Source organism: Podarcis raffonei, chromosome 13, assembly GCF_027172205.1.
Source record: "Podarcis raffonei isolate rPodRaf1 chromosome 13, rPodRaf1.pri, whole genome shotgun sequence".
Lineage (NCBI taxonomy): Eukaryota > Metazoa > Chordata > Lepidosauria > Squamata > Lacertidae > Podarcis > Podarcis raffonei.
In genome coordinates, this window is record NC_070614.1 from 55175847 (window position 1) to 55200926 (window position 25080).

General features: G+C 49.5%; 1 protein-coding gene and 1 long non-coding RNA gene across 2 annotated transcripts; one reads left to right on the forward strand and one right to left on the reverse strand.

The window, feature by feature from the left end:
- Positions 1 to 56: 56 nt before the first annotated feature.
- LOC128400729 (uncharacterized) lies at positions 57 to 11859 on the reverse strand. The gene is made up of 2 exons (XR_008327365.1): positions 11682 to 11859; positions 57 to 910 (listed from the first exon to the last, which is right to left on the reverse strand). It is a non-coding gene; the product is annotated as an uncharacterized LOC128400729 (long non-coding RNA).
- On the forward strand, positions 6864 to 19031 carry LOC128400722 (2-acylglycerol O-acyltransferase 3-like). Its single transcript, XM_053363166.1, has 8 exons — positions 6864 to 7037; positions 7255 to 7350; positions 8599 to 8706; positions 10396 to 10466; positions 10657 to 10861; positions 11855 to 12026; positions 17628 to 17830; positions 18359 to 19031. The coding sequence occupies exons 2-8, from the start codon at positions 7284 to 7286 to the stop codon at positions 18511 to 18513; spliced, it is 981 nt and encodes a 326-aa protein (XP_053219141.1). The 5' UTR covers positions 6864 to 7037; positions 7255 to 7283; the 3' UTR covers positions 18514 to 19031.
- Positions 19032 to 25080: the final 6049 nt, after the last annotated feature.

The window sequence follows — 25080 nt, forward strand, 5'->3', positions numbered from 1 at the left end:
CAAGTTGCTACGTGATATTATAGAACTACTGGTTACACTGGATCTTGTGTAGTAGTAGTAATAATAATAATAATTTATTATTTGTACCCCGCCCATCTGGCTGGGTTTCCCCAGCCACTCTGGGCGGCTTCCAACAAAGATGAAAAATACACTAAAATGTCACGTATTAAAAACTTCCCTGAACAGGGCTGCCTTCAGATGTCTTCTGAATGTCAGGTAGTTGTTTATCGCTTTGACATCTGCTGGAAGGGCGTTCCACAGGGCGGGCGCCACCACCGAGAAGGCCCTCTGCCTGGTTGCCTGTAACTTGGCCTCTCGCAGTGAGGGAACTGCCAGAAGGCCCTCAGAGCTGGACCTCAGTGTCCGGGCAGAATGATGGGGGAGGAGACGCTCCTTCAGATATACTGGACCGAGGCCGTTTAGGGCTTTAAAGGTCAGCACCAACACTTTGAATTGTGCTCGGAAACGTACTGGGAGCCAATGTAGGTCTTTCAAGACCGGTGTTATATGGTCTCGGCGGCCGCCACCAGTCTAGCTGCCGCGTTCTGGATTAGTTGTAGCTTCCGGGTCACCTTCAAAGGTAGCCCCACGTAGAGCGCATTGCAGTAGTCCAAGCGGAAGATAACCAGAGCATGCACCACTCTGGCGAGACAGTCTGCAGGCAGATAGGGTCTCAGCCAGTGTACCACATGGAGCTGGTAGAAAGCCACCCTGGACACAGAACTGACCTGCGCCTCCATGGACAGCTGTGAGTCCAAAATGACTCCCAGGCTGTGCACCTGGTCCTTCAGGGGCACAGTTACCCCATTCAGGACCAGGGAACCATCTACACCTGCCCGCCTCCTGTCCCCCAAAAACAGTACTTCTGTCTTGTCAGGATTCAACCTCAATCTGTTAGCCGCCATCCATCCTCCAACCGCCTCCAGACACTCACACAGGACCTTCACCGCCCTCACTGGTTCTGATTTGAAAGAGAGGTAGAGCTGGGTATCATCCGCATACTGATGAACACCCAGCCCAAACCTCCTGATGATCTCTCCCAGTGGCTGCATGTAAATGTTGAAAAGCATGGGGGAGAGGACAGAACCCTGAGGCACCCCACAAGTGAGAGTCCAGGGGTCTGAACACTCATCCCCACCACCACTTTCTGAACACGGCCCAGGAGGAAGGAGCGGAACCACTGTATGACAGTGCCCCCAGCTCCCAGCCCCTCTAGACGGTCCAGAAGGATGTTATGGTCGATGGTGTCAAAGGCCGCTGAGAGACCCAGCAGAACTAGCAAACAGCTCTCACCTTTGTCCCTAGCCCGCCGGAGATCATCAACCAGTGCGACCAAGGCAGCTTCAGTCCCATGATGAGGCCTGAATCCCGACTGGAAGGGATCCCGAATCTGAACGATTTTATCTGCAAAAAACTTTGCAAAATCATTGCAGTGTAGTAGTAGTAATAATAATAATTAATAATAATTTATTTATAACCCGCCCACCAGGCTACTCTGGGCAGCTTCCAACAGAACACTAAAATACAATAACCTATTAAACATTAAAAGCTTCCCTAAACAGGGCTGCCTTCAGATATCTTCTAAAAGTCTGGTAGTTGTTTTTCTCTTTGACATCTGGTGGGAGGGCGTTCCACAGGGCAGGTGCCACCACCGAGAAGGCCCTCTGCCTGGTTCCCTGAAACTGCTTCTCATGTAGCCTTTTTAGCCTCGGGTGAGAAGAGCTTTGCGCCCGGGACGGGGAAAATGGGAGTCAACAGACACTCAAGGAATAGTTTCAGAGAAAAAGCTTTATTTCTACCATCCAGCTGGTAGAAGGAGCAAGTGTGATAGGTTCACAAACAAGCACAAGTTCACAGCCATTTGCACAGAGCATTTATTCCCCTTCAGTTCCCTCCCCTTTCTCCTCCTCCGCCTCCTCAAGAGTCCTGCCCCATGAGTTCCCCTGAGCATGAACAGAAAGCTCCTGTCTTGGGACTCTTGTGGACTCTTGGCGCCCTTCCCAGGAGGGGATGAGAAGCCAAGGGGGTTCAGGAGCCTTGCGGTTCAGCATGTTCAAGATGTGTTACAACTAGAGTGAGATAAGAGTCAGTTCCCAGGCCTGAGTATTCTTGGCAATGACAGAGCCTATTCATTAGCCTTTTTGAAGCTCTCTCATACTGATAACATTTTGCCTTTGCAACAGCAGAGCAAATGAGCAGTTGCTTAGCTGCTGATAAAAAGATTTTGAAAAGCTTTGAGAAGCTTTGAGCCTGCTTTGGGGAGGGGTGACTTTGGGCCTAGGTGGGCACCTGTCCTCACCTCCTTCATTCACAGGGAGGGAACCGCCAGAAGGCCCTCAGCGCTGGACCTCAGTGTCCGGGCAGAACGATGGGGGTGGAGACACTCCTTCAGGTCTACTGGGCCTTTGAGGTCGTTTAGGGCTTTAAAGGTCAGCACCAACACTTTGAATTGTGCTCGGAAATGTCCTGGGAGCCAGTGTAGGTCTTTCAAGACTGGTGTTATGTGGTCTCAGGAGCCGCTCCCAGTCCCCAGTCTGGCTGCCGCATTCTGGATTAGTTGTAGTTTCCGGGTCACCTTCAAAGGTAGCCCCACGTAGAGCGCATTGCAGTAGTCCTGGTGGGAGACAACCAGAGCATGCACCACTCTGGCCAGACAGTCTGAGGACAGGGAGGGTCTGATCCTGCGTCCCAGATGGAGCCGGTCCTTGAGAATGAGCCCAATTACACATAAACAGGGTCAGTTTGGCTTTAGGTCTTTGACTTCGCTCCTTTCAGGGTGTGTGGCAAAGGCCTCTGGGCATCCTGAGAGGTACTCGGCTTTTAAAAACTTTTCAATACAGGCAGAGAGCATTTTGCTCAGGGCCCTTCTCTTTCCCCAGCGAAATGCAGAGCTTGCCAGCAAAACTCCATAAAGGGAGCCCACTGACTGAATTCCTATATTAGATGCTCTAAGCTACTTTTTGGTATGAGTAATTCACAAGAGACCACTTCATTTATCAATGAAATGTTTGTTTTATGTTTAGGAAATATAACCAGACAGCTGTCGCTATTCAATGTATCATTCTTCTTACTAAGGTGCAGGAAGAAAATAGAGAAAGCATGTTGGTGTCAGTGGATGTGAAAAATAAGCCTGTCCAAATGGCTTCGGGATTGCTCTCCTGTACTATTTCAGACACCTGGTTTATATACTTATGTAGGTGTTTGCCTTGTACGTTTATGAGCATTTAATTTATATTTGAGACCTTAGAATTCTTACAACAATACCCTCACCTTGAAACCCTAAAAGGGGCAGGAGGCTGTTTGCCTCCCCCCCCCGCTCAGCCTCTCCTACAACCGCCCCCCCTCCATGGCAGCCATTTTGTGACCGGCACCCATGGCACACCCCCACCCCCGGGGGACCTGCCTGGACCCCACCTCGCCAGCCGGGAGCATATGGGGCAATGGCCCTGAGAGGGGAGGAAGAGACTTGCCAGGATAGACCGGGCCCAACAAAAGCAGCTTCCCATGAGGTCAACACTGTAACAGGGAACACTGGCGCCTCATGAATCCTGAGTTATGGGCCGAAGATAACCCCTCAGGCATGGCTAGAAATATACTCCCCATGACCATCTGCTAATCCCGTAGCTGCTAGACAGTATCCCATCCCACGCCTAGCGGCCGAAGGGGTCTGGTTCCAGATTCTTCTTTGCTTTCCCCTTTGTTAACAAACAAACACAGTGCACCCCCACTGTCCCAGAAACTGGATCATCCTTTGCTGAATGGTTGGCAATACTTTGTCTCAAGTAATAATTTTGTGTGGGAAGACTACGGCCCTGATGCAACAATGGTTGTTCAGCATACAGAATAAGGTTTCTACAAATGATTCCTTCTCATCTGTTCTTGCTAAAGGCTGTTGCAGCAACAGCACAGCACGGCTTGGATCTTGAGACTGTTTCTCAATTCATGCAAGTAGTAGGACATCAGTTTTGCATGGTTATCTCTTGGCTGTTATGTCATCATCCTGAACTGCTGGTCATACTGCCTGAGGAACAAAGCTTTCTCCTCTTCTCAGGAAAAGATGACCTGGCCAGCAGCGCATCCAGCTGATCAGCCTGCTGGCAACTTTCTTGGCTCGCTGACGGGAGCAATGCACACCCGACCCGTGGGAAAGGCCTGAAAGGCTATAACCCAATGCAAAAACCCTGAGGATCCATGTGGATCTGTGCTTTGTAACCACGTTTTTGCGCCATTGCGGCCCCACAAAACAGTGGGTGCGTGATTTTTTTGGTGCAGGCTGTAGTCACGGACATGCTATGTGATCTGATGGTGAATTTGGGGTGACCCAATGCTAAAATCCTGAGGACCCCTGGGCTTTTACCTCCCCCCTCCCAGGCAGCCTCCTTTATCGCTAGCCTCCCTTATCTCCCCTCCCGATCCCACCGATCAGCTGTTTCCTTTCAACACTCCCTTCCCTCTTGTTTGGCTTAGTGTTTTTTCCTTAGCTGGAGCAGTTTTTTGCTCCTCCTTTTCTTCTCATTTCTCTCCTCATTGCTTTAGTCTTCCTGTCGCCTCTCCTTGCAAGTTTGCTGTCTTTACCTCCCCCCTCCCAGGCAGCCTCCGCTAGCGTCCCTTATCTCCCTTCCGATCGCTTGCCGATCAGAGGATTTGTTTCAACACCCACTTCCCTCTTTCAAAAAAAGAAGCATGATCTGCTTTTTGCCCCTGGGCAATTCGGCTCCAGGGACCACACATTCGCTCCGTAAGACGCACAGACATTTCCCCTTACTTTTTAGGAAGAAAAAAGTGCGTCTTATGGAGCGAAAAATAGGGTAGGTGGAAATCAGTCTTCCCCCTCTCCTCCCCCCCTTCCTTAAAAACCCTGCTCTTCCTGGCTGGGGTCTCTTTCTTCTCTCTCCCCACCCCCAGCCAACCCACCTCCCCATTCCTGGGTTATGGGTTCGGCCCCACGCTGGGCCAAATATTCCTGCATTGCACAGGGGGAGGGTAGACTAATGACCCTCCCCTTCCAGCTCTGCTATTCTATTATTGTATATATGGGCAACTTATGAACACTGATAGGATTGTAGAGCTGGAAGGGAACCCGGGGGGTCATCTAGTCCAACCCCCCCCCCCGCAATGCAGGATTCGTTGGAAGAATCAGGAGCCAGGAAGAATCAAATTTCAATAAAGAATGGGGAGTGTTTAATATGCATTTGAAAAAAAAAATATTGTAAAGAACTACAATCCTTCGTAGGTTTGACAGAAAACGTGTAGTAAAAATTCGAATCATGGATTGGAGTAAGGACTTATAATAACTGGAGTCAGGGAGGAGATGCAGAACAAAAATTGTAACCTAAGGATCCACAAAGGGGGGGGGGAGTCAAAGGAAATATGTTTGCATTTTGATTCTTTGTAAAATTGAAAATGAAAAAAAATGAAAAAGAGGAACCTTTGGCCTAGCATAGGCTCGAACCCGCAACCTTGAGATTAAGAGTTTCCTGCCATACCCTCCAAATGTCTTGATTTTCCAGGGACAGTCCCAGAATTTCGAAGGCTCTCCAGGCTTCTGATGTTTATTTGTGAATTTTAATTGTGGGTGTTCATGTTTTCATTGGATTGTTCTTCTTTTTTGGATATATATTTTTGTAAACCAGTGTTTTACCTTCTGTGGCTAATGTGCCATTAGATTATAAACTACCGTATTTTTCTCCCTATAGGACGCACTTTTCCCCCTCCAAAAATGAAGGGGAAATGTGTGTGCGTCCTATGGGGCGAATGCAGGCTTTCGCTGAAGCCTGGAGAGCGAGAGGTGTCGGTGCGCACCGACCCCTCTCGCTCTCCAAGCTTCAGGAAGCTCTCCGCAAGCCTTGCAAGTCCGGCGGGAGTTCCCTATAGGGCGAAAAATACGGTACGTCTTATACAACCAAAAATAATATTGGGCTCCGATACATCAGTATAGAAAGGGATGATCTACAAGGATGTGTTGCTGGAGGTGTCAAAACGAGCAAAACGAGAATACACCTCTTTGAAGCCTCTGCTTATGCAATGTCTGATGCTTACAGATTTCTGGAGGAAAGTATTGGGATATATAAATGCTAATTCATAGAGAGGCTGCCCTGCCCTGAGGCAGGAAGCAATGTCATTGCCAGGAAAGGTTTGCGTAATTTCTACCTCTGCCCCCGCCAGGCTCAGGTCAGCTTGGACCTCACTGGCCTGCCTGGCAGGAGACGGAGGAGGAGGAGGAGGGGGCAACCTTTGAACTGCACCCAACACCCCCACCCACAGGGTGCTTCAGAAACCCTGGTGATTTCTCACCCTGTCTTTCTTCCAGGGGCACCAAAAGGCCGTCAGGAGGAGCTGCGCTTGGTCCCTTTGAAAGGAAGGCAGCTGCAACTGCGGATCCTCAGAGCACTCTTCACCTGCTCAGAGGCACTCTTTCTTCCCTAGAGCCACCAAAGCTGTGATTCCTGCCCTGCAAGGGGTTGGGCTGGATGACCCCTGGGGGTCCCTTGTAACTATACCGCTTTCTGGTTCCACCGTAAGTCTCACTGTTTTTGAAATGCGTCTGTTGTTTTGAAAACGGTTTTTCCCTGCTTTTTATTGCATTTTATGCTGCTCTGAGCCTGGCTTTGGCTGGGGAGGGCGGGATATAAATAAAATTTTATTATTATTATTATTATTATTATTATTATTATCATCATCTCCTCAAGAGCAGCTTCCTCCGTGGTTTGGAGAAGGGAGGCAGGCAGATGGGGCAATCGATCCTGGCACCCCAACCTTTGTCTCGTGGGCCAAGAGGGCGGGGCGACCCTGGGATGAGGGCCAAGGGGAGGGAGCCAAGGGCCAGCAAGATAGGTGCCAGGCAGGGCTGGGAGTCAAAAGAATCTGACACGGCTTGTCTCCTTTCGGAGGAGGAGAGCTCAGCCAGGTCCCCTTTGCCTCACCTGGGTGACAGCAGCATCCTTATCGCAGGCCCACCTGGGTACCAAAGTGCAGGTGGCAGAGAGAGAGACTTGTGCATTGCAGCCGCGGGCAAGACAACATCTTCTCCTGGACAAGTGAGGCTCTTTCCTCCTCCTCCTCCTGCCCCACATGCTGCCCCCTTCCCGAGGGCACGGCTGAAGGGGAGCAGCTGGGCTTTGGGATGCAGGTCAGAGGCCACCTGTGCTGAACACACCTGCGTCTTCTCCCTTCTGCCAAGGCAGGGGCCCCTCCTGGTTGGAGTCCTGCTGCACATCCCCCCCCAACTCCCCCCCTTGTGGATTTTCTCCCCAGGATCTCTTCCTGCCACCCAGGGTCAGAAGATGCCTCTGAAGAAACACCTGGAGGCTCTTAGCGTCTTCCAGTGGGTCCTCACCTTCCTCTTCTTTGGTAAGTTGGGAGCTGGAGTAGGAGGGAGGGAGGGGCAGGGGGTGCTCAGGGAAGAGGGGCGGGGGTGCTCAGGGAAGAGGGGCAGCTTGGCCTCCTCCTCTTCCTGGGGCCATGGCCCTTGGGAGGTCCTCTGGCAGGCCAGGCCCCTGTAATAAAAGGAAAACTGCCCTTATTCCGTATGGGGGACACAAGTGCCCTTAGAGAGTCCTTTGCAGGTTCTCCATCAGTCGGAGAAAAGAACAGAGGCCAAGCAGAGAATATTGAGAAGCAAAGAAGCTAGTCTGATCTTTATTGAACTGTTGCAACAGGGTGCCCCCTTCACAGGCAGGAGAAGGAGGAGGACCCCGAACAAAGGTGTGCCCACCCTTATATAGACATTTTAAATTGCCTGCCCTGGAGTCCAAGACCACCCCCAGACACATCATACCTACATCACAGAAAGGGCAGTCTACAACAGAAATCTGAGTGCGTTGTTTACCTTATGTCTGGCAGGTTACCTGTTTAATGGTCACTAGACTGGATACCCTGGCCAGTCTTTTGTAATGAGAAATACTTAGTTCCTGAGCCAGGTCACAGGCTCACCCTATTCATACACAGACATACCCTTAAGACAGGATTTGTGAAGGAAAAGACAATGGGGAGGTTTTTCCATTTTTCTTTAACCTTGCAGAGAAATCGTTTGGTCAGTTTGGGAGCCAAAATGGTTCCAGGGATGTTTTCCTGTGCTGCTTCAGACATGTGATTTATATATTTATGTACGTGTTTGATTGGTACATTTACAAACATTTATTATATATATAAAACACCTTAATTTTTTATTTCACATCCATCCCCCAAAAGCCAAACCCCCTCTTCTTTTCAAAGCAGTTTTGGGCCAGGTGAGTCTGGACTAGGGAGTCAGCACCGCAGGGGGTTGGGCTAGATGACCCTGGGGTGCCCCTTCCAACCTAAAATGTCCTTCTGGGTTTAGGAGGTCTTCAGATCACATCCTCGGGGGTACCGTGAAATTGGGGTTGTGGTCCCAGGCAGGGCTCTGAATCCCAGTGACGGGGGAGCGCTGCTCTTGCGCTCAGAGTTGGAAGATATATCGATATATGATCCAAAACTGGTTTGAAGTCTACATTGTGATACTGGTTTTTTTAAAAAAATAAATTAATTTATTTGGTTTTTCAAATCAGAATTTTGCAATCACATATCCAGCATACAACATAAAAACAAGATTCCACAGAATCTCCTCCCCCCCCCCAGGTGCCTTCTTCTCCGTTCTCCTGGTCTACCTGCTCTTCACCTCCTACTGGCCTATCAGCGTCCTGTATTTCGCCTGGTGGATCTTTGACTGGCATACACCACAGAGAGGTGAGTTCGATTCTCCCCAACCAGGGCCGGATTGGGGTTTGATGAGGCCCTAAGCTATTGTAGGTGATGGGGCCCTTTATATGTCCAGCTGTCCTTTGTCCACAACAAATTGTCACTGTTTTTTGTGTTGAATATATGCTATAAGGTGATTGATGGACCTAATAAGTATCTAAAGCCATGCAAGCAGTCCATGCAGATCGTAAGATAAAGGTAAAGGGACCCCTGATCATTAGGTCCAGTTGTGACTGACTCTGGGGTTGTGGCGCTCATCTCGCTTTACTGGCCGAGGGAGCCGGCGTACAGCTTCCAGGTCATGTGGCCAGCAGGACTAAGCCGCTTTTGGAGAACCAGAACAGCGCACGGAAACGCCATTTACCTTCCTGCCGAAGCGGTACCTATTTATCTACCTGCCCTTTGACGTGCTTTCGAACTGCTAGGTTGGCAGGAGCAGGGACTGAGCAACAGGAGCTCACCGTGTCGCAGGGATTCGAACCACCGACCTTCTGATTGGCAAGCCCCAGGTTCAGTGATTTAAACCACAGCGCCACCTGCGTCCCAGATGCAGGTCGTAGGTACCCTATATATAGAAATGAGCAAACCAGGGATAATTAAGGGAACAGGCTAGCAGGTGAGGCCCTTGACTTACATCACAGGAGCCTACACAACACAAAACACTGTTCCTGTTGGTAGGTTTTATTTTATTTATTTTTTATCTTGTATTTCGGATATGTGCATCCAGGTTTTTTTCCTTTAATTTTTTGGGGGCGCCCAAGGGACTGGGGCCCTAAACTATAGCCTGTTTAGCTTATAGGTAAATCCGGCACTGCCCCCAACCCTACCTGGAGGTCAGGTGAAAGGCGCCTCTCCTTGTCTGAGAAGGGTGCTGAGCCCCACACCCAGACCCACACAGCTGGAGCTGCTGCTTCACCCTGCCCCTCCTCCTCCAGCTCACCCCCTTCCCCTGGGGCAGCGTGCGACCATCCCAAACCTGCTTTCCTCACTGCTATTTACTGTTGTCTATTTTCCAAGACAGCTTCCAATAGATGACACAATGGCAGAAGGCATTTCATCTCTCTCTCTCTCTCTCTGTATGGAGGGCAGAAAAATCAGCTGCATTTATTTATGTATTTATCATTATTTATTAAATTTTGCTATAAGAACACACCCAAAATCCTGTAATTGACACGAATCAAAAGAACCCTCCCCAAAATATAGCATGGAATCAGAGTTGGAAGGGACCCCAAGGAGCATCTTGCTCCTCATTATTGATTGATTGATTGATTGATTGATTATAATTTCATTTATACCCTGCCCATCTGGCTGGGCTGCCCCAGCCACTCTGGGTGGCTTCCAACACACACACACACACACACACACTAATATTAAAACATCAAGTATTAATAGTAACAATCAGATCCTACATGAAAAATCACAATAACTTTAAAATAACTTACACCAAGTAAAGCAATATGCAATAATCTATTGGAATCCAATAATAAACACTAAAATTAAACATCAGCAAGTCATAATTAAATGAATTTTTAAGCAGAGGTCGGGTGGTCACCTGCCAGGGATTCCCCAGCTGCGATTCCTGCATTGCAGGGGGTTGGGCTGGATGACCCCTGGGGGTCCCCTTCCAACCCCACAGTTCTCTGACTCCATCCCCTGCCTGAACCCTTGTCTTCGCAGGTGGGCGCCGCAGCGACTGGGTAAGGCACTCCAGAGTCTGTGAGTTCCACCGGGATTATTTCCCCATCAAGGTATGAGAAGGGGGCTGGCAGGGCGAAGGAGGGTCTGCCTTCCTCCGAAGGATGCCCAGGGTCTCTGGAACCCCTGGAGACCAGATCACGGACAAGGAGGAGGCGGCGGCCGTCAAAGGCTGCTGGCCTCTGAATGTGACATTCAGGTGGGGGTCCAAATGCCAAAGGCCTCGCCCCTCTTGCCTTGCAGCTGGTGAAGACGGCCGAGCTGCCCCCGACGCGGAACTACGTCCTGGGCTCTCACCCCCATGGGATCATCTGCGCGGGGGCCTATTCCGCCTTCTGCACCGAGGCCACGGGCTTTTCCCGCACCTTCCCTGGCCTCCGCCCCAGCCTGTCCGCCCTCGCAGGGCTCTTCCGCATACCCGTCTACCGGGAGTACATGATGAGCTCAGGTGAGGCCAACAGGGCGAGGAATGGTGGGGGTGGGGAAGTGGGGTGGCCCCTCCCTAAGGACCATCTTCAAGAACCCTGGCCTGGCCCATCAAATGGGAGGAACCACCCCACTCTCAGGGATGCCTTCCCAGAGCCCCTGGGAATAGAATTTCCCAGCAAGAATGTCTGTTTTTCCTGCTATTCTTCGCTCCTATGCAAATGAAAAGGGGCGTTTGTTTGTGCAAATGATGATGGTGATGATGATGATAATGGCTCTGGAACTCAGTATCCAGGCTGAACGATGGGGGTGGAGAAGCTCCTTCAGATCTACTGGGCCGAGGCCGTTTAGGGCTTTCAAGGTCAGCACCAACACTTTGAATTGTGCTCGGAAACGTACTGGGAGCCAATGTAGGTCTTTCAGGACCGGTGTTACGTGGTCTCCCAGTCACTAGTCTGGCTGCCGCATTTTGCATTAGTTGTAGTTTCCGGGTTACCTTCAAAGGTAGCCCCACGTAGAGCGCATTGCAGTAGTCCAAGCGGGAGACAACCAGAGCACGCACCACTCTGGCCAGACAGTCTGCAGGCAGGGAGGGTCTCATCCTGCGTCCCAGATGGAGCTGGTAGAAAGCCGCCCTGGACACAGAACTGACCTGCGCCTCCAGGGACAGCTGTGAGTCCAAAATGACTCCCAGGCTGTGCACCTGGTCCTTCAGGGGTACAGTTGCCCCATTCAGGACCAGGGAGTCCCCCACACCTGCCCGCCGCCTTTGCCCCCCAAAACAGTACTTCTGTCTTGTCAGGATTCGTCCTCAATCAGTTAGACACCGTCTCTCCTCCAACCACTTCCAGACGCGCTGATCCTTTGCCAGCGACCCCTTTGCCCTTCAATAGACTCACAGACTTTCAGAGTTGTAGGAGAATCGCGAGGGTCCTCTAGTCCAACCCCCTGAAAAGCAGGGAACCCCTGGAGATGTTTCATACCCACAAGAATGTTTGCTTCCTCCCACTTCCAGGGATGGTCCCGGTCAACAAAAGGTCCCTGGACTTCCTCCTGAGTGGCCCCCCCGGGCACGCGGTGGTCATTGTGGTGGGGGGTGCGTCCGAGTCGCTGGACAGCGCCCCCGGAGAGCATCGTGTCTGCCTTCAAGGGAAGAAGGGCTTCGTGCGCCTAGCGCTGCAACACGGGTAGGGGCACCAAGGGGGCAAGGGGGGGTCCGAGGTGTGTGTTGGGTGCAGGCCAGCAATATCTTGGGCCTAGTGAGCATGGCAGTGCTTCCTGGTGGATTTTGCCCCAATGAAGCAATTGCGAGAACGGAAGGTCCCTGCCCTTCCTTGTTGTATAATTTTTTATTACATTTTTCTTACGTTTTCACAATAAACTTCCTAACAAATAATTCCACTGTTCCATAAGTGGACTTCCCACCTACAGTGTTTTTACTCAAACCTTTTCTACTGTGCTGTATCTTCATCTATTACAAAAAAATTAGTACAATTATTTTGTCATTTTTATTCTGCTGCTTTTATCTCGAATCCTGTCCGCGATTTCATTTGACTGTAATGTTTTTTAAGTAATCCACAAACGGCCTCCATCTTTCTGTAAAAAGTTCATCATTCCGATCTCTTAATTTTGCTGTGACCTTTGCCGTTTCTGCCTAGTCCATTTCCTTCAAAGGCCACTCCTCCTTCGTTGGGACCTTTGCTTTTTCCCAATTAAGTTTTCTCTTAATGTATAACAGGCCATGAATTCCATATGCTAAGGTCCCTGCCTTCCCACAGCCTAGCCTTCCTCAAAGGTTCTTGGTTGGATTAAATGCTCTCCCTGACCCGACATTCCATCTGTGAGTTATGAGCCATAACCTCTTCTGCTGGACGTCTGTTTCGACTGCAAACAGGTGAAGTTCTTTGGCGTCCAGCACTCTTCCGAAAAATCAGCTCACTTAACAAAGCATAAAACCCCGTATTTGAACACCCCCCCCCCAGTGACAGGACGTAACTTCCCGAGCTATTAACCCTATAAGCTCTGGGTCTCCTCACACCCCCTCCCTCTCGTCCTGTACCACTGGGGTGAATGTAAGTACTACCACTTACCCCAAACACAACCCTTCACAGAACTCCCCGTGTCTTTGGACGCTCAAAGGTTTAGTGAACCCATCTGCCAGATTCTTCTGGCTCAGACAGTATTTCAGATTTACTAAGCCTGTCTGGACACTCTACGACATACATTTTGGAAACGTATGTCTAAATGTTTAGTTCTGGACTTGAACTGTCCAGACTCTGCCAATGTCAAACAGGGTTGATTGTCTTCCCAAACGGTGATGGGCAAGCAACACTCCCCACAGATCTCTTGGACCAAACACTTGTAGAATTCCAGTTCCCTACAAAGCTCTTACAACGCACTGAATTCAGCTTCTGTAGAGGAAAGCGCAATGAGACTTTGCTTTCGGGACTTCCACCCAACTAGAGATTCTCCAAACTTCACTACCAACCCAGACACTGATTTCCTATCCCCAAGATTTGCCCAATCACTGTCAGTCCAGCATGTGAGCTGTGTGTCACCCTCAGCTGACAATTTAAGGCAGAAATCTTTGGTATCCTGCAGATACCGCAGCAGTCTCTTGATGCCATTCCAGGCAGTCACGCTTGGCTTTGTAGCTTCCCTGCTGAGCAGATTTGTAGCAAACGCTATGTCTGGTCTGTTCCATTGGGAAAGATACAACAAACTCCCAAGAGCTGACTGAAGGATCTCAGCGTTTTCGAACTCAGAACATTCCCCAAGCTGACTGTCTTTCACACACCTCATTTCCATGGATGTTCTGATCCCTGCACACTCAGCCATCTTGAACTTCTCAAGCAACTGCTCAATCTCGCTTTTCTGAGCAAGAAACTGCCGTCCTCGGTTCTATCTATCTGGACGCCTAGGTACACCTTTAACGGTCCTAGGTTCTTGAGTTTAAAATGCTTTCAAAGCTCTTTGGCAAAACCTTGCACCTGTTTACCTGTCTTAACCACGTGTATGATGTCATCAACAAAGACCAACACTGTGTCTCTCCTGACCCCTTCAGGTTGTTGTTGTTTAGTCGTTTAGTCGTGTCTGACTCTTTGTGACCCCCTGGACCAGAGCACGTCAGGCACTCCTGTCTTCCACTGCCTCCCACAGTTTGGTCAGAGTCATGTTTGTAGCTTCGAGAACACTGACCCACCATCTTGTCCTCTGTCATCCCCTTCTCCTTGTGCCCTCCATCTTTCCCAACACCAGGGTCTTTTCCAGGGAGTCTTCTCTTCTCATGAGGTGGCCAAAGTCTTGGAGCCTCAGCTTCAGGATCTGTCCTTCCAGTGAGCACTCAGGGCTGATTTCCTTCAGAATGGAGAGGTTTGATCTTCTTGCAGTCCATGGGACTCAAGAGTCTCCTCCAGCACCAGAATTCAAAAGCATCAATTCTTTGGCGATCAGCCTAGTTTATGGTGCAGCTCTCACTTCCATACATCACTACTGGGAAAATCATAGCTTTAACTATACGGACCTTTGTTGGCAAGGTGATGTCTCTGCTTTTTAAGATGCTGTCTAGGTTTGTTATTGCTTTTCTCCCAATACCCCTTCAGGTACAGGCAGCTATCTGCAAGACTCTTCCGGAAACTCATACTTTCCAAAGTTTCATTCAGACACAAATTCCAGTTTCTGGCCGATTGCTAGAGGCCATAGATGGATTTGTGTAACTTCAGCACTACGTCTGGCTTATTGCCCTCGAACCCTGGAGGAGGTAGCATGTACAGATCGTCCTTCAGATCTGAGTTCAAATAAGCAACATCCACATCAAAATGATGTACCTGACAACCCCTCTGGGCAGCAACTGCTAGTAGCAAGCACAGAGTTTCACTCCTAGAAGTTGGAGCATACACTTCAGTGTAACGCAGCCTTTTTCTCTGTGTGAAACCTCTAGCTACTAGCCTAGCTTTGTACTGTGGTGCTCCTGTCACTATGGGTTTAATTCTGTAAACCCAATGACAGCTCACGGCCTGTTTGCCTGCCGGGAGTGTTGTGGTGGAGAACACACCTAGAGACTTCATTGAGTTCAACTCGTTCTCCATTGCCTCATGCCATTTCCTGGCTTCTGCCTGAGGCAACTGTTGCACTTCCTCAAAACTTTCTGGTTCGCATTGAGCCAAACCAACCCACACACTAGTGACTGAGAACCTTTTGGGCAGCTTCCCTTTCGTAGTGCGTGCAGAACGCCTTGGCACTATGTCAGATGCCCCCTCTCACCCTGAGGTACTGGGACCAGCACATGTGTCCTTGTCCTCAGAAGACTCCCCCTCTGACTGACTGCATCTTCTAAACTTAGCTGGACTGGTAGGAGAAGTTGGCGCACTCCAAGGCTCTTGCTTAACAGCCTCTGGAGATGGCCATTCCTGCTCCTGCTCCTGGTCAGGGACCTGATCCGCAGCAGGTTCAGTTACTAACTCTCCCTCTCCAGCAGAGTCAAGCAAACTGAGAGAATGTCAGGATTCCCATGGATGCCTGTCCACCCACTTTGCTCACAAAACTCAGCACTCCTGCTGATTAGAACCTGTGACCGATTGCCCTCTGGGTAAGTGAATCTCCACTCCTTTGTCCCTCGCTCATTCCCACAAAAGATCATTTTCTGGGACCTGGGGCCACCCTTCCTGCATTAGTTTTCGGCACAAGAACCAAAGCCTCACACCCAAACACACGAAAGAAATGTACTTTTGGTTTCTTACCATGCAAGAGAAAATAGGGTGCGCCCTCTACAACAGAGTTGCAGGAACGATTCAGAGTGAAATTCTCCGTTTTCCAAGCTTCCGCCCAGAAGCACTGTAGTAAGCCTGAGTCAAAAAGCATCGCTTCCACCGCTTCCTGGAACGTTCTGTTCCGCCTTTCTGCCACCTCGTTTTCCTGTGGTTAGTGCAGAATCGTCAACCTGTTACGTATCCTTTTCTGGCTAAAGTAATTCTGCAACACAGTGAACTCCCCACCGCTATCTGATTGGAAACTGCAAACCCTCAGTGAGAATTGGAGCTCCACTGCAGTGACCCACTCCCTCAGCATGGTGGCAGCTTCACCCTTGTCCTTCAGAGGTATCACCCAGCTGTTTCTGGAGTAATCATCTGTCAAGGTTAAAACATATTTAGCCCCACCCAGACTTGCAACGGGCATAGAGCCACAAATATCTACATGAACCAACTCAAAAGGTTTCTTGGTTACCCTGTGAGACCTAGGATAACTGCATGTTTTTACCTTTGCCTTCTTGCATGCTCTGCAATCCAGGAACTTGGCACATGACTTCATTTTGCATCCCTCAGTGCACCCTGGTATTTTTCTCACATATCCCCAATTGCAGGGGGACATCCTCCTGTGCCACAAATGACGACACATATTGTGAGTGGGAACATTTGCACACTCTGCCTGTGTTGACCCATTGTTACCCTTACCTGCTTGAGATGTTTCCAGAATAGCCTGTTCTGACATTCAATACTGAACAACTGGTTCCCACCCCTGGAAATAGAGCATGCATTATTCTCAAAGCAAACCTTAAACCCATCTCTAACTAGAGAAGACACAGACCATAGACAGCATTTCATCCCTGGGACCACAAATGCTTCCAGTTCAGCCTGAAAAAAAAAGGAACAAAAACAGAGCCAACAGTTGTCAGGTGTCTCTTGGATCCATCGGCAAGCGTGACTGTTTTTCCTTTGGAAACAGCTCTGCAGTTCTGCATTTGGCCACCAGATGGCAGCAGATGATGACTGGCTCCGCTGTCAATTACCCAGTGGTGTACGTTGCTCTGGTCGCTGTCCTTCACTGTTGCTATGGAAACTGCCAAATGATGTGACGTTGCGTCTCTGTCACTTCCCCTGGGACCTTTCTTTATGTTCCCACACCGGTCCGTTCCCCTAATCTGGTTGCCCGGGGCAATGGCCTTGGAGGCATTCTGTGCTGCTTCCTTGGGACTGTTTACGCAGGTGGGTTTCCAAGCCACAACGATAACGTCTCGTAGCAAAAGCCTTCATGGTGTCCTCTTTCACTGCCCCCCCACTCTTGGAAGCAGGACTGCCTGGGCCAGCGTGCCCCTCTCTCTGCCGATGTTCCTCTTAATCGCATAGGCGACCCGAGACAAACTGCAACGTTAGGTCGGCAAGGGGCATGGCTTCTAGAGTTAGGCACAAATTGTCATAACTCTTGTCTAGTGAGCTCAGAAGAATGTAAACTTTCAAATCTGGAAAATTCACGTTTAACTGTCGGTTAAACACAGCCACCATTTTTGTCAAATGTTCTCTGATGCTGTCCCCCGGACGTAGCCTCAGCTCAAACAAACTTCTGGCGACATTGATTTTGGCTCCTGCTGTGGTTCTGTGATGGACCCTCTCAAGAGTTTGCCACATCGCCTGGGCGGCTGACTCCATAACCTGTGAGTTATGAGCCATAACCTGTTTTGTTGAACGTCTGTTTCGACTGCGAACAGCTGAAGTGCTTTGGCGTCCAGCACTCTTCCGATACGCTGTTCTGCTCCTCCTGGCTTCAGCAGAGCATAACAGATAGCGCGTGTGTGTGTAGGAATCTGAGCCATGTAGAGAAACCCTCGTACGCAGCTTCTTCTAATCTAGGAAACCTCTCTCCCTCTCTCAAAACAGAAAATAAATCAGCTCACATAACAAAGCATAAAACCCAGTATGTGAACACATCCGCCCCCAAAAGACAGGATGTAACTTCCCGAGCTATTAACCCTATAAGCTCTGGGTCTCCTCACACCTTCTTCCTCCTCCTCGCAGGGCTGACCTGGTGCCCGTTTACACCTTTGGGGAGAATGACATTTACCGACTGATCCGGTTCCCCGAGGGCAGCTTCGTTCGCCGCCTCCAGCTCGGTTTCAAGCAGCTGACCGGCTTCGCCCCTTGTCTCTTCAGCGGGAGGGGCCTCTTCTCCAGCACCTCTTGGGGGCTCCTGCCCATGGCTGCCCCCCTCACGGTGGTGGGTAAGGACCCACAAGGCTCCTCGTTCCTTCCTTAACCTTCGCCCTGCACCCCAAAATCCCCCCAACTCGCCAACCTGATTGCAAAGAGCCACAAACTCTTCAGCATCGTACAAAACAGCAGGTTCTGGTGCATCTCCCTTTTGCCCCCTCCTAGAACTGAATCGGAGACCTGTGGAGTTGAATGGGACCCCCAAGGGTCATCTAGCCCAACCCCTCTGCAATGCAGAAATCAAACGAGCCGCCTCGTTTAATGGGGCTTGCTATGGAGGGAGCTGCCATTGTGTGCGTGTGTTCACACACACACCGACTTCCTTCTCCCCTTCCTTGGAGGTTTCTAAGCAGAGGTTGGTTGGCCATTAATGAAGGGGTTGGGCTAAATGACCCTTGGGGTCTCCTCCATTCCTGCACATAGGCCACCCCTGAAACCCAAGGCAAAGCTGCTGGGGTGGGGAGGCCCTGGCTGCCATGGGTGGGGGCGAGGGGCAGAGCAGACCCCCCAACCACCCATGCTTCTTCTCCTTCCTGCAGTGGGGAAGCCTATCCCAGTCCCGCTCCGCCCGTGCCCCACCGAGGACGAGGTGAACAGCTTCCACGCTCTCTACGTCAAGGCCCTGAAGGAGCTCTTTGATGCCCATAAAGAATCCTGCGGCCTCCCGGCCTCCCAGCAGCTCCTCGTCACCTAGAGGGACCCGGACTTGACCCGAAGCAGCATCAGGGGACGCAAGGTTGTGATGGGGGGAGACACGCGGGAGACTTTGTTCCCCCCACCCCCGTCTGTACACATCATTTCCAATAAAAGGCGTCGTGCCTGATGTCTGATCTTGGGTCCTTGGTGCACGAACTCCCTTTTTGTGCCCGCCTGCGGAGCCCAAGGCTGGTTGTCTCATTCACATGTGCATTATTAACCCGAGGTTTGCAGAGCCCGGCAGCGAAAAAAGCAGGCCATGGCCCTGGATCTGTGGTGCAGGTTTGAGGGGGCTGCCCACATGCCCCTCAGGTGAGTGGTCAGGAACTTGTTTGCCTGCAAGAGAAAAGATCATTCAGACATGCAGGCCCAGCTCTTACTCGGAAAATGGGGGCCCTGCTCTTATGGTCCAGGAAAAAGAGGGAGGGGAAGCAGGGCTTGGGGATTTGTTTGCCCGAGTGGCTAGAGGACCCTTCTCTGACTGCAGGAGCAACGCAGGACATGCCTGGGTCGGGTGGAGGCAGGGCCGGGTGCCAGGAGTCTCAGGCCAAAAGGGATGGGAGAGAGGGCCACGGTTCAGCATTCCCCTTTGCCCACCCATCCTGTGCACTCTGTGCATGCCCCGAGGCAACCCCCAGCTTGCACCCTGCTGAAGAATAGCTTTGGTTCCTTTTGGAATGGAAATCTGGGCATTGCTGGTTGCAGTGGACAAGTTATCCCCTGAGGTCCTCGTGCAGGTCAGAGAAATAAATGCCAGCAAAAAGCGGCTGTTCAGCCCCATCGTCCTTTCCTGGTTGCCAAGGTGACTTGAAATCTGGGTATCCCTGGTTGCAGTGCGCCCCGCGAGGTCCTTCCACCAGTCAGGATAAATCAAGAGACCGCAGCCAGGTACAGGAAAGCAAGAAGCAGCTATTAAGCCTTGTCTTTATTCTTGCGATAAGATTTCAACCTCTAAGCCAGGAAAGAATAAGCCCCAAACAAAGGCATGTAACTCCTTTTAGAAGTTACATTTCCCCTCCACAATTCATTTCAGAGAAGCTTCATTCAAACATCATGCCCTGCCATAAAACAGGTGGAGTGACAGACAGACCTTTGAGGCCATGACCTGTCAGCTGTCAGTCAAGGTGCCTTTTCCTCTCGGAGCAAATATTTTACGTTCCTTTTGGCATTACAGTTATGTCAGCTCAGTTCTGCTCATCCAGTCTCTTGTGCCAATATGGTGAGTATACAGTATTATTTTTCTGTCTGTCCTTTATCAGGTCAGGTGGCCCATTGACAGCTGAGAGGAAAAGGTCCGAGTTGGTGCTCTTCTGCTTCTGGGATTATGGCCACCCCTGCTCTGCCCAGCACTGCGGCTCAGAAACACTTTATTTATGCTCATGTATTTCTTGTTTTACCCTCTTGTAAAGAATAAAACAGTTTGTTTGGATATTTACAGTGTTTTTCCATTGCTTTCCATTCATACAACAGGGTTTTATTGACTTAACTGATGATTTCCACAAACCTGGGAAAGCTCAGTTGATAGAGAACGACGTTAAATAAGTTGGAGTTCTTGTTATTAAATATACCAAGAAAAAAGCACACCAAGAACTCTGGCCAGTATAAGTTTCAATAGCGGGAGTGGTCCCTACTCGCAAATCAATAGTCAATTGTAACAAAAACTAATCCATTCAAAAGTAAGTATTCTGACAAGGATTAGAAACTCAAATAGAGATTACGAACTGAAACAAAAATTACAAACTCATAAGGATATGTATAATACAATGATTCGTTACAGTATTAGAGATAAGAGTTCATGAGTAGAGAAAAGTTCATGTTAGTCCATTGTCAAATTTGACGTGAAGGTCTGAGTTTCAATCACTGAACAGAAGTCAGAAGTCAATTATGGATCAGAAACCAGGACAGGGCCCTGTTTCGACGTATGCATCTTCATCAGCTAATTTTTAAAGGGTCGTGTAAGTTTGAAGAATTCGTGTAAATATATCCTGTTATTTTCTACGTTTCTCAGAGATAGCAACTCAGTGTGGGTAGATCAACCTGTATCTTGAGCTTTTCTGTAAAGCAAAAGATTCCCGTGTTGCACCGGGTTGGACTAGATGACCCTCGTGGTCCCTTCCAACTCTACAATTCTATGATTTTACGGTTCCGTTTTAAGCCCTGCTGTTTGATGGGTGAGATGTTGACCTGCTCTTTGCAGAGGGTTTTTCTGAGCGCTGCAGCGTTTGCCTGCTATTTACGCAGCTCTTCTTATGAAGGCCATTATCCATTAAGGGGATTTGAAGTTTAAGGGGCTGCCAGCGCTGTTTCTGATTGGGTGGCTGTCAAACGAAGTGGCGCCTGATTGGTCAGTTTTCAGGTTACAAGGGAAATGGAGGTTTCTCGCCTTATTTTGGCACAAGGTTGTGAATGCACCTATGTATTGTTGCAGGAATTTATGTATAGGTGTGTGGGGGGGGGGTGTTGCCCCTCCAGCAGATATCCTGCACATGCAGCCCACTACCAAAACCAGCACAATCACTTTGGTGACTTGTCCCCACAAAACACTTCATCACAGTTTCTTCCTATCTATTCAAAGGGCCTTTGCTGCACGATACCAAATGTAAGAATTCACTGATCAATGGATCGATGTACTGGCTCACTGGGAAAACTCCAGAAATTCATCTAGACCTGTGAGCTCAGCTGCTCAGCAGCCCCTCTGCCTGAGGGATAATCCCTGGCATCCTGATACCTGAGTGCCAGACAGGTAGCCAGTCCAGAAATACCAAACCCAGATGAAGGCAAAAGGGTGTGATGAACTTGGCTGGGAAACAGGGAAATGGAAATATATCTTTTGTTAAACTTTATGGGTGTTTGGTGGAGGGCAAGGGGAACCATGGGGCAGGTCCAGGATGCTCAGATTCCTGCCACCAGACCTCCCCTTTCATGATGTAACCGTGATGTATTAGTGATGTAGTTTGGGGAGGTGTAACATGGGGATCAGCAGCTAATAAAAGTTTGGGTTCTCTTTTGTTCGGGGCTTCCATCTTGTTCCACCTTGTGGCAGGTGGGAGTCCTGTCGCGACAGTCTTCAATCAAGACCAAGCCGACTGGCTGCTGTTTCGCTCTGGTATTCCTGGCTGGGGTCCTTGTTTCTTGTCCAACGGAGACCTCAGATTTCTCCGTTCACAATTATTCACTGTGTGCGTTTGCAAAACATCCCCGCTCCCTGTCGAAGAGTGACGGGTGGTGGCTGCTCGCCTGCCCCGTCCAGCCCAACCCACACCGCCTCCTCGCGAGGCTGCGCCGCCATTGCCGGCCTCCGCGGCCCCACTAAGACCACGCGGGAAGAGGCCCGTTCTCGCGAGAGGACGGGCTCCCGGCCAGGCCTCTCACGCGCCCGCCTCGTTCAGTTAAAAGGGCGCGCAGTGGGGCCTTGAGAGACGAGCCGGCGGAGGCTGTGGGAATCCGGCTCCCTTCGCTCCGCCTCCCCTCGGCCTTCTGCTTCCCGCCTCCCCGGCCAACCGCCTCACATATCAGCCCCATCTCTCCCCCCCCAGCCTTACTCACTTGGTTCGCTCCGCTCTTCCCGCGCTTTTCTGCCCTCAGCGTCTCCCTCAACCGCCGCTTCCCTCGCGCGCGGGAAAAAGGGACGCCCTTCCGCTTCCGGCCGCTTCTTGTAGCCTCCGCTTCGGGCCAAACCATTGCTTGCTGGAGCGGGGGGGGGGAGAGAGAGAAAGAAAGAGAGAAGACCAGGTCAGACCGCGCCATTCCTTGATTTCTTCAGGAAACCGTCGTAGCCCAGACAGGGTTCAAAGGCCTGGCATAGATACCGAAGGCGCACTCGGGTCACTTGTCGAAACAGGAGGACGTGGAATGTACCAACTGTGCTTCTCCCCCCCTCCTTCCTCTTGGCGCTGCTCTCATTCAAACGCTTGCTGGACCCTAGAGCTAGCAGGGCAGAGGAGCGCGGCAAGATGCACGTGGAGATGCTGCGGGTTAGATTCCGCTCCCCCGCTGCCCAACACCTGGAAGGGTTAATGAACACATTTTGTCATTTTCTGTTTATTTGGTGATTTAAGCAGATTCCCTGCCTGGGCCACAGAGGATGAAAGGCTTCAGCTTCTGCAGATGTGCATGCTCTGTTTTATTTTAAGATGCCCTGTAACGTCGGGTCAGGAAACACACCAAACTGGGCCTTGAGTTTCTGCAGCGCCTTTGCCTTTCTTTGCCATCGACCGTCCTAAATCAAGAAAACGAAATAGCTTAGGTATAGACAAGACAAACAAGTTGCTACGTGATGTTATAGAACTACTGGTTACACTGGATCTTGTGTAGTAGTAGTAATAGTGATAATGATGATGATGATGATGATGATGATGATAATAATAATTTATTTGTACCCCGCTGATCTGGCTGAGCCTCCCCAGCCACTCTGGGCGGTGTCCAACAAAATATTAAAATACAATAATCTATTAAACACTAAAAGTTTCCCTAAGCAGGGCTGCCTTCAGATGTCTTCTAAAAATTAGGTAGCTGTTTGTTTCCTTGGCATCTGGTGGGAGGGCGTTCCACAGGGAGGGCACCACCACCGAGAAGGCCCTCTGCCTGGGTCCCTGTAGCTTTGCTTCTCGCAATCAGGCAACCGCCAGAAGGCTCTCGGAGCTGGACCTCAGTGTCTGGGCGGGACGATGGGGGTGGAGACGCTCCTTCAGGTCTACTGGACCTTTCAGGCCATTTAGGGCTTTCAAGGTCAGCACCAACACTTTGAATTGTGCTCGGAAACGTCCTGGGAGCCAGTGTAGGTCTTTCAGGACTGGTGTTACGTGGTCTCCCAGTCACTAGTCCAGCTGCCACTTTCTGCATTAGTTGAAGGTCACCTTCAAAGGTAGCCCCACGTAGAGCGCATTGCAGTAGTCCAAGCAGGGAGGGTCTCATCCTGCATCCCAGATGGAGCTGGTCCTTGAGAATGAGCCCGATTACACTTCAAGGGGGTCAGTTTGGCTTTAGGTCTTTGACTTCGCTCCTTTCAGGGTGTGTGGCAAAGGCCTCTGGGCATCCTGAGAGGTACTCTGCTTTTAAAAACTTTTCAATACATGCAGAGAGCATTTTGCTCAGGGCCCTTCTCTTTCCCCAGCGAAATGCAGAGCTTGCCAGAAAAACTCCATAAAGGGAGCCCACTGACTGAATTCCTATATTAGATGCTCTAAGCTACGTTTTGGTATGAGTAATTGTTACGGAAATTACAGGGGGGCACATCTTTAAAGTTAAATATTACAAATATTATGCCTGAATATATCATCCCAACTTCACAGCTCAGGGAAGTCACCTAACTTTAAAAATAATATAAAATCCCCCCATTCCAAAGCTATTTTCCCCTGGCAAAAGGACTCCAGAAAGTTCTCAAAGGTGAAAATTGCTGGGCTCAATGTTAGCCAAAGGAAGTCCCATATCATTACTTAATGTGGATTATAAAATATTTGCTGATATTTTAGCAAAAAGATTAAAAAAGGTGTTAGTGGAAGTGATACATAAAGACCAAGCTGGCTTTCTCCCGGGAAGACATCTTTCGGACAATGTGAGAAATATAATTAATATTATAGAGAAACTGCAAGAGAATATAAACACTAAGGCAGTTTTGATATTTGTAGATGCGGAGAAAGCCTTTGACAACATTTCTTGGACTTTTATGAAAAAAAATTTACAGGGTATGGGGGTGGGCCAGGGCTTTGAAAATGGTATAAGTGCAATATATTCAGAACAAAAGGCAAAATTAATTGTGAACAATGTGGTGACGGAAGAATTCAAAATAGAAAAAGGGACACGACAAGGTTGCCCAATTTCCCCGCTGCTTTTTATATCGGTTCTGGAGGTTTTGTTGAATATGATTAGAAGGGACCAGTTAGTTAAAGGTATACAGGTCGGAAATAGACAGTACAAACTGAGAGCATTTGCAGATGACCTAGTTTTGACCTTGCAGGAGCCAGAAACTAGTGGTAAAAGGGTTTTAGAACTGATACAAGAATTTGGTCAGGTTGCAGGGTTTAAACTGAACAAGTCAAAAACCAAGGTTTTAGAGAAAAATCTAACACAAACTGAGAGGGAGAGGTTCCAGAATATGACAGGTTTAACAGTGGTTAAGAAAGTTAAATACCTGGGGATTAATATGACAGCAAAAAATGGGAATTTATTTAAAGATAACTATGAAAAATGTTGGGGTGAAGTGAAAAAAGATTTAGACATATGGTCAAATTTGAAACTTTCTTTGTTGGGCCGTATCGCAGCTATAAAAATGAATGTATTGCCGAGAATGCTGTTTCTGTTTCAGGCATTGCAAATAGTGGACAAGATGGATTGTTTCAAGAAGTGGCAGAGAGACATTTCAAGATTTGTCTGGCAGGGCAAGAAGCCTAGAATAAAATTTAAAATATTAACGGATGCAAAGGAAAGAGGCGGATTTGCCCTGCCGGACCTTAAACTTTATTATGAATCAGCAGCTTTCTGCTGGTTGAAAGAATGGCTACTTCTTGAAAACACAGACATTTTGGATTTGGAAGGGTTCAATAATGTATTTGGATGGCATGCATAT

What these genes read in the sequence shown, in the direction of transcription:
- LOC128400722 (XM_053363166.1), top strand. Translation starts at nt 7,284, where the DNA reads ATGCCTCTGAAGAAACACCTGGAGGCTCTTAGCGTCTTCCAGTGGGTC. An exon ending in GGGATTATTTCCCCATCAAG is followed by an intron (nt 10,467 to 10,656) that starts GTATGAGAAGGG and finishes CTTGCCTTGCAG; the next exon opens with CTGGTGAAGACGGCCGAGCT. An exon ending in CGCCTAGCGCTGCAACACGG is followed by an intron (nt 12,027 to 17,627) that starts GTAGGGGCACCA and finishes TCCTCCTCGCAG; the next exon opens with GGCTGACCTGGTGCCCGTTT.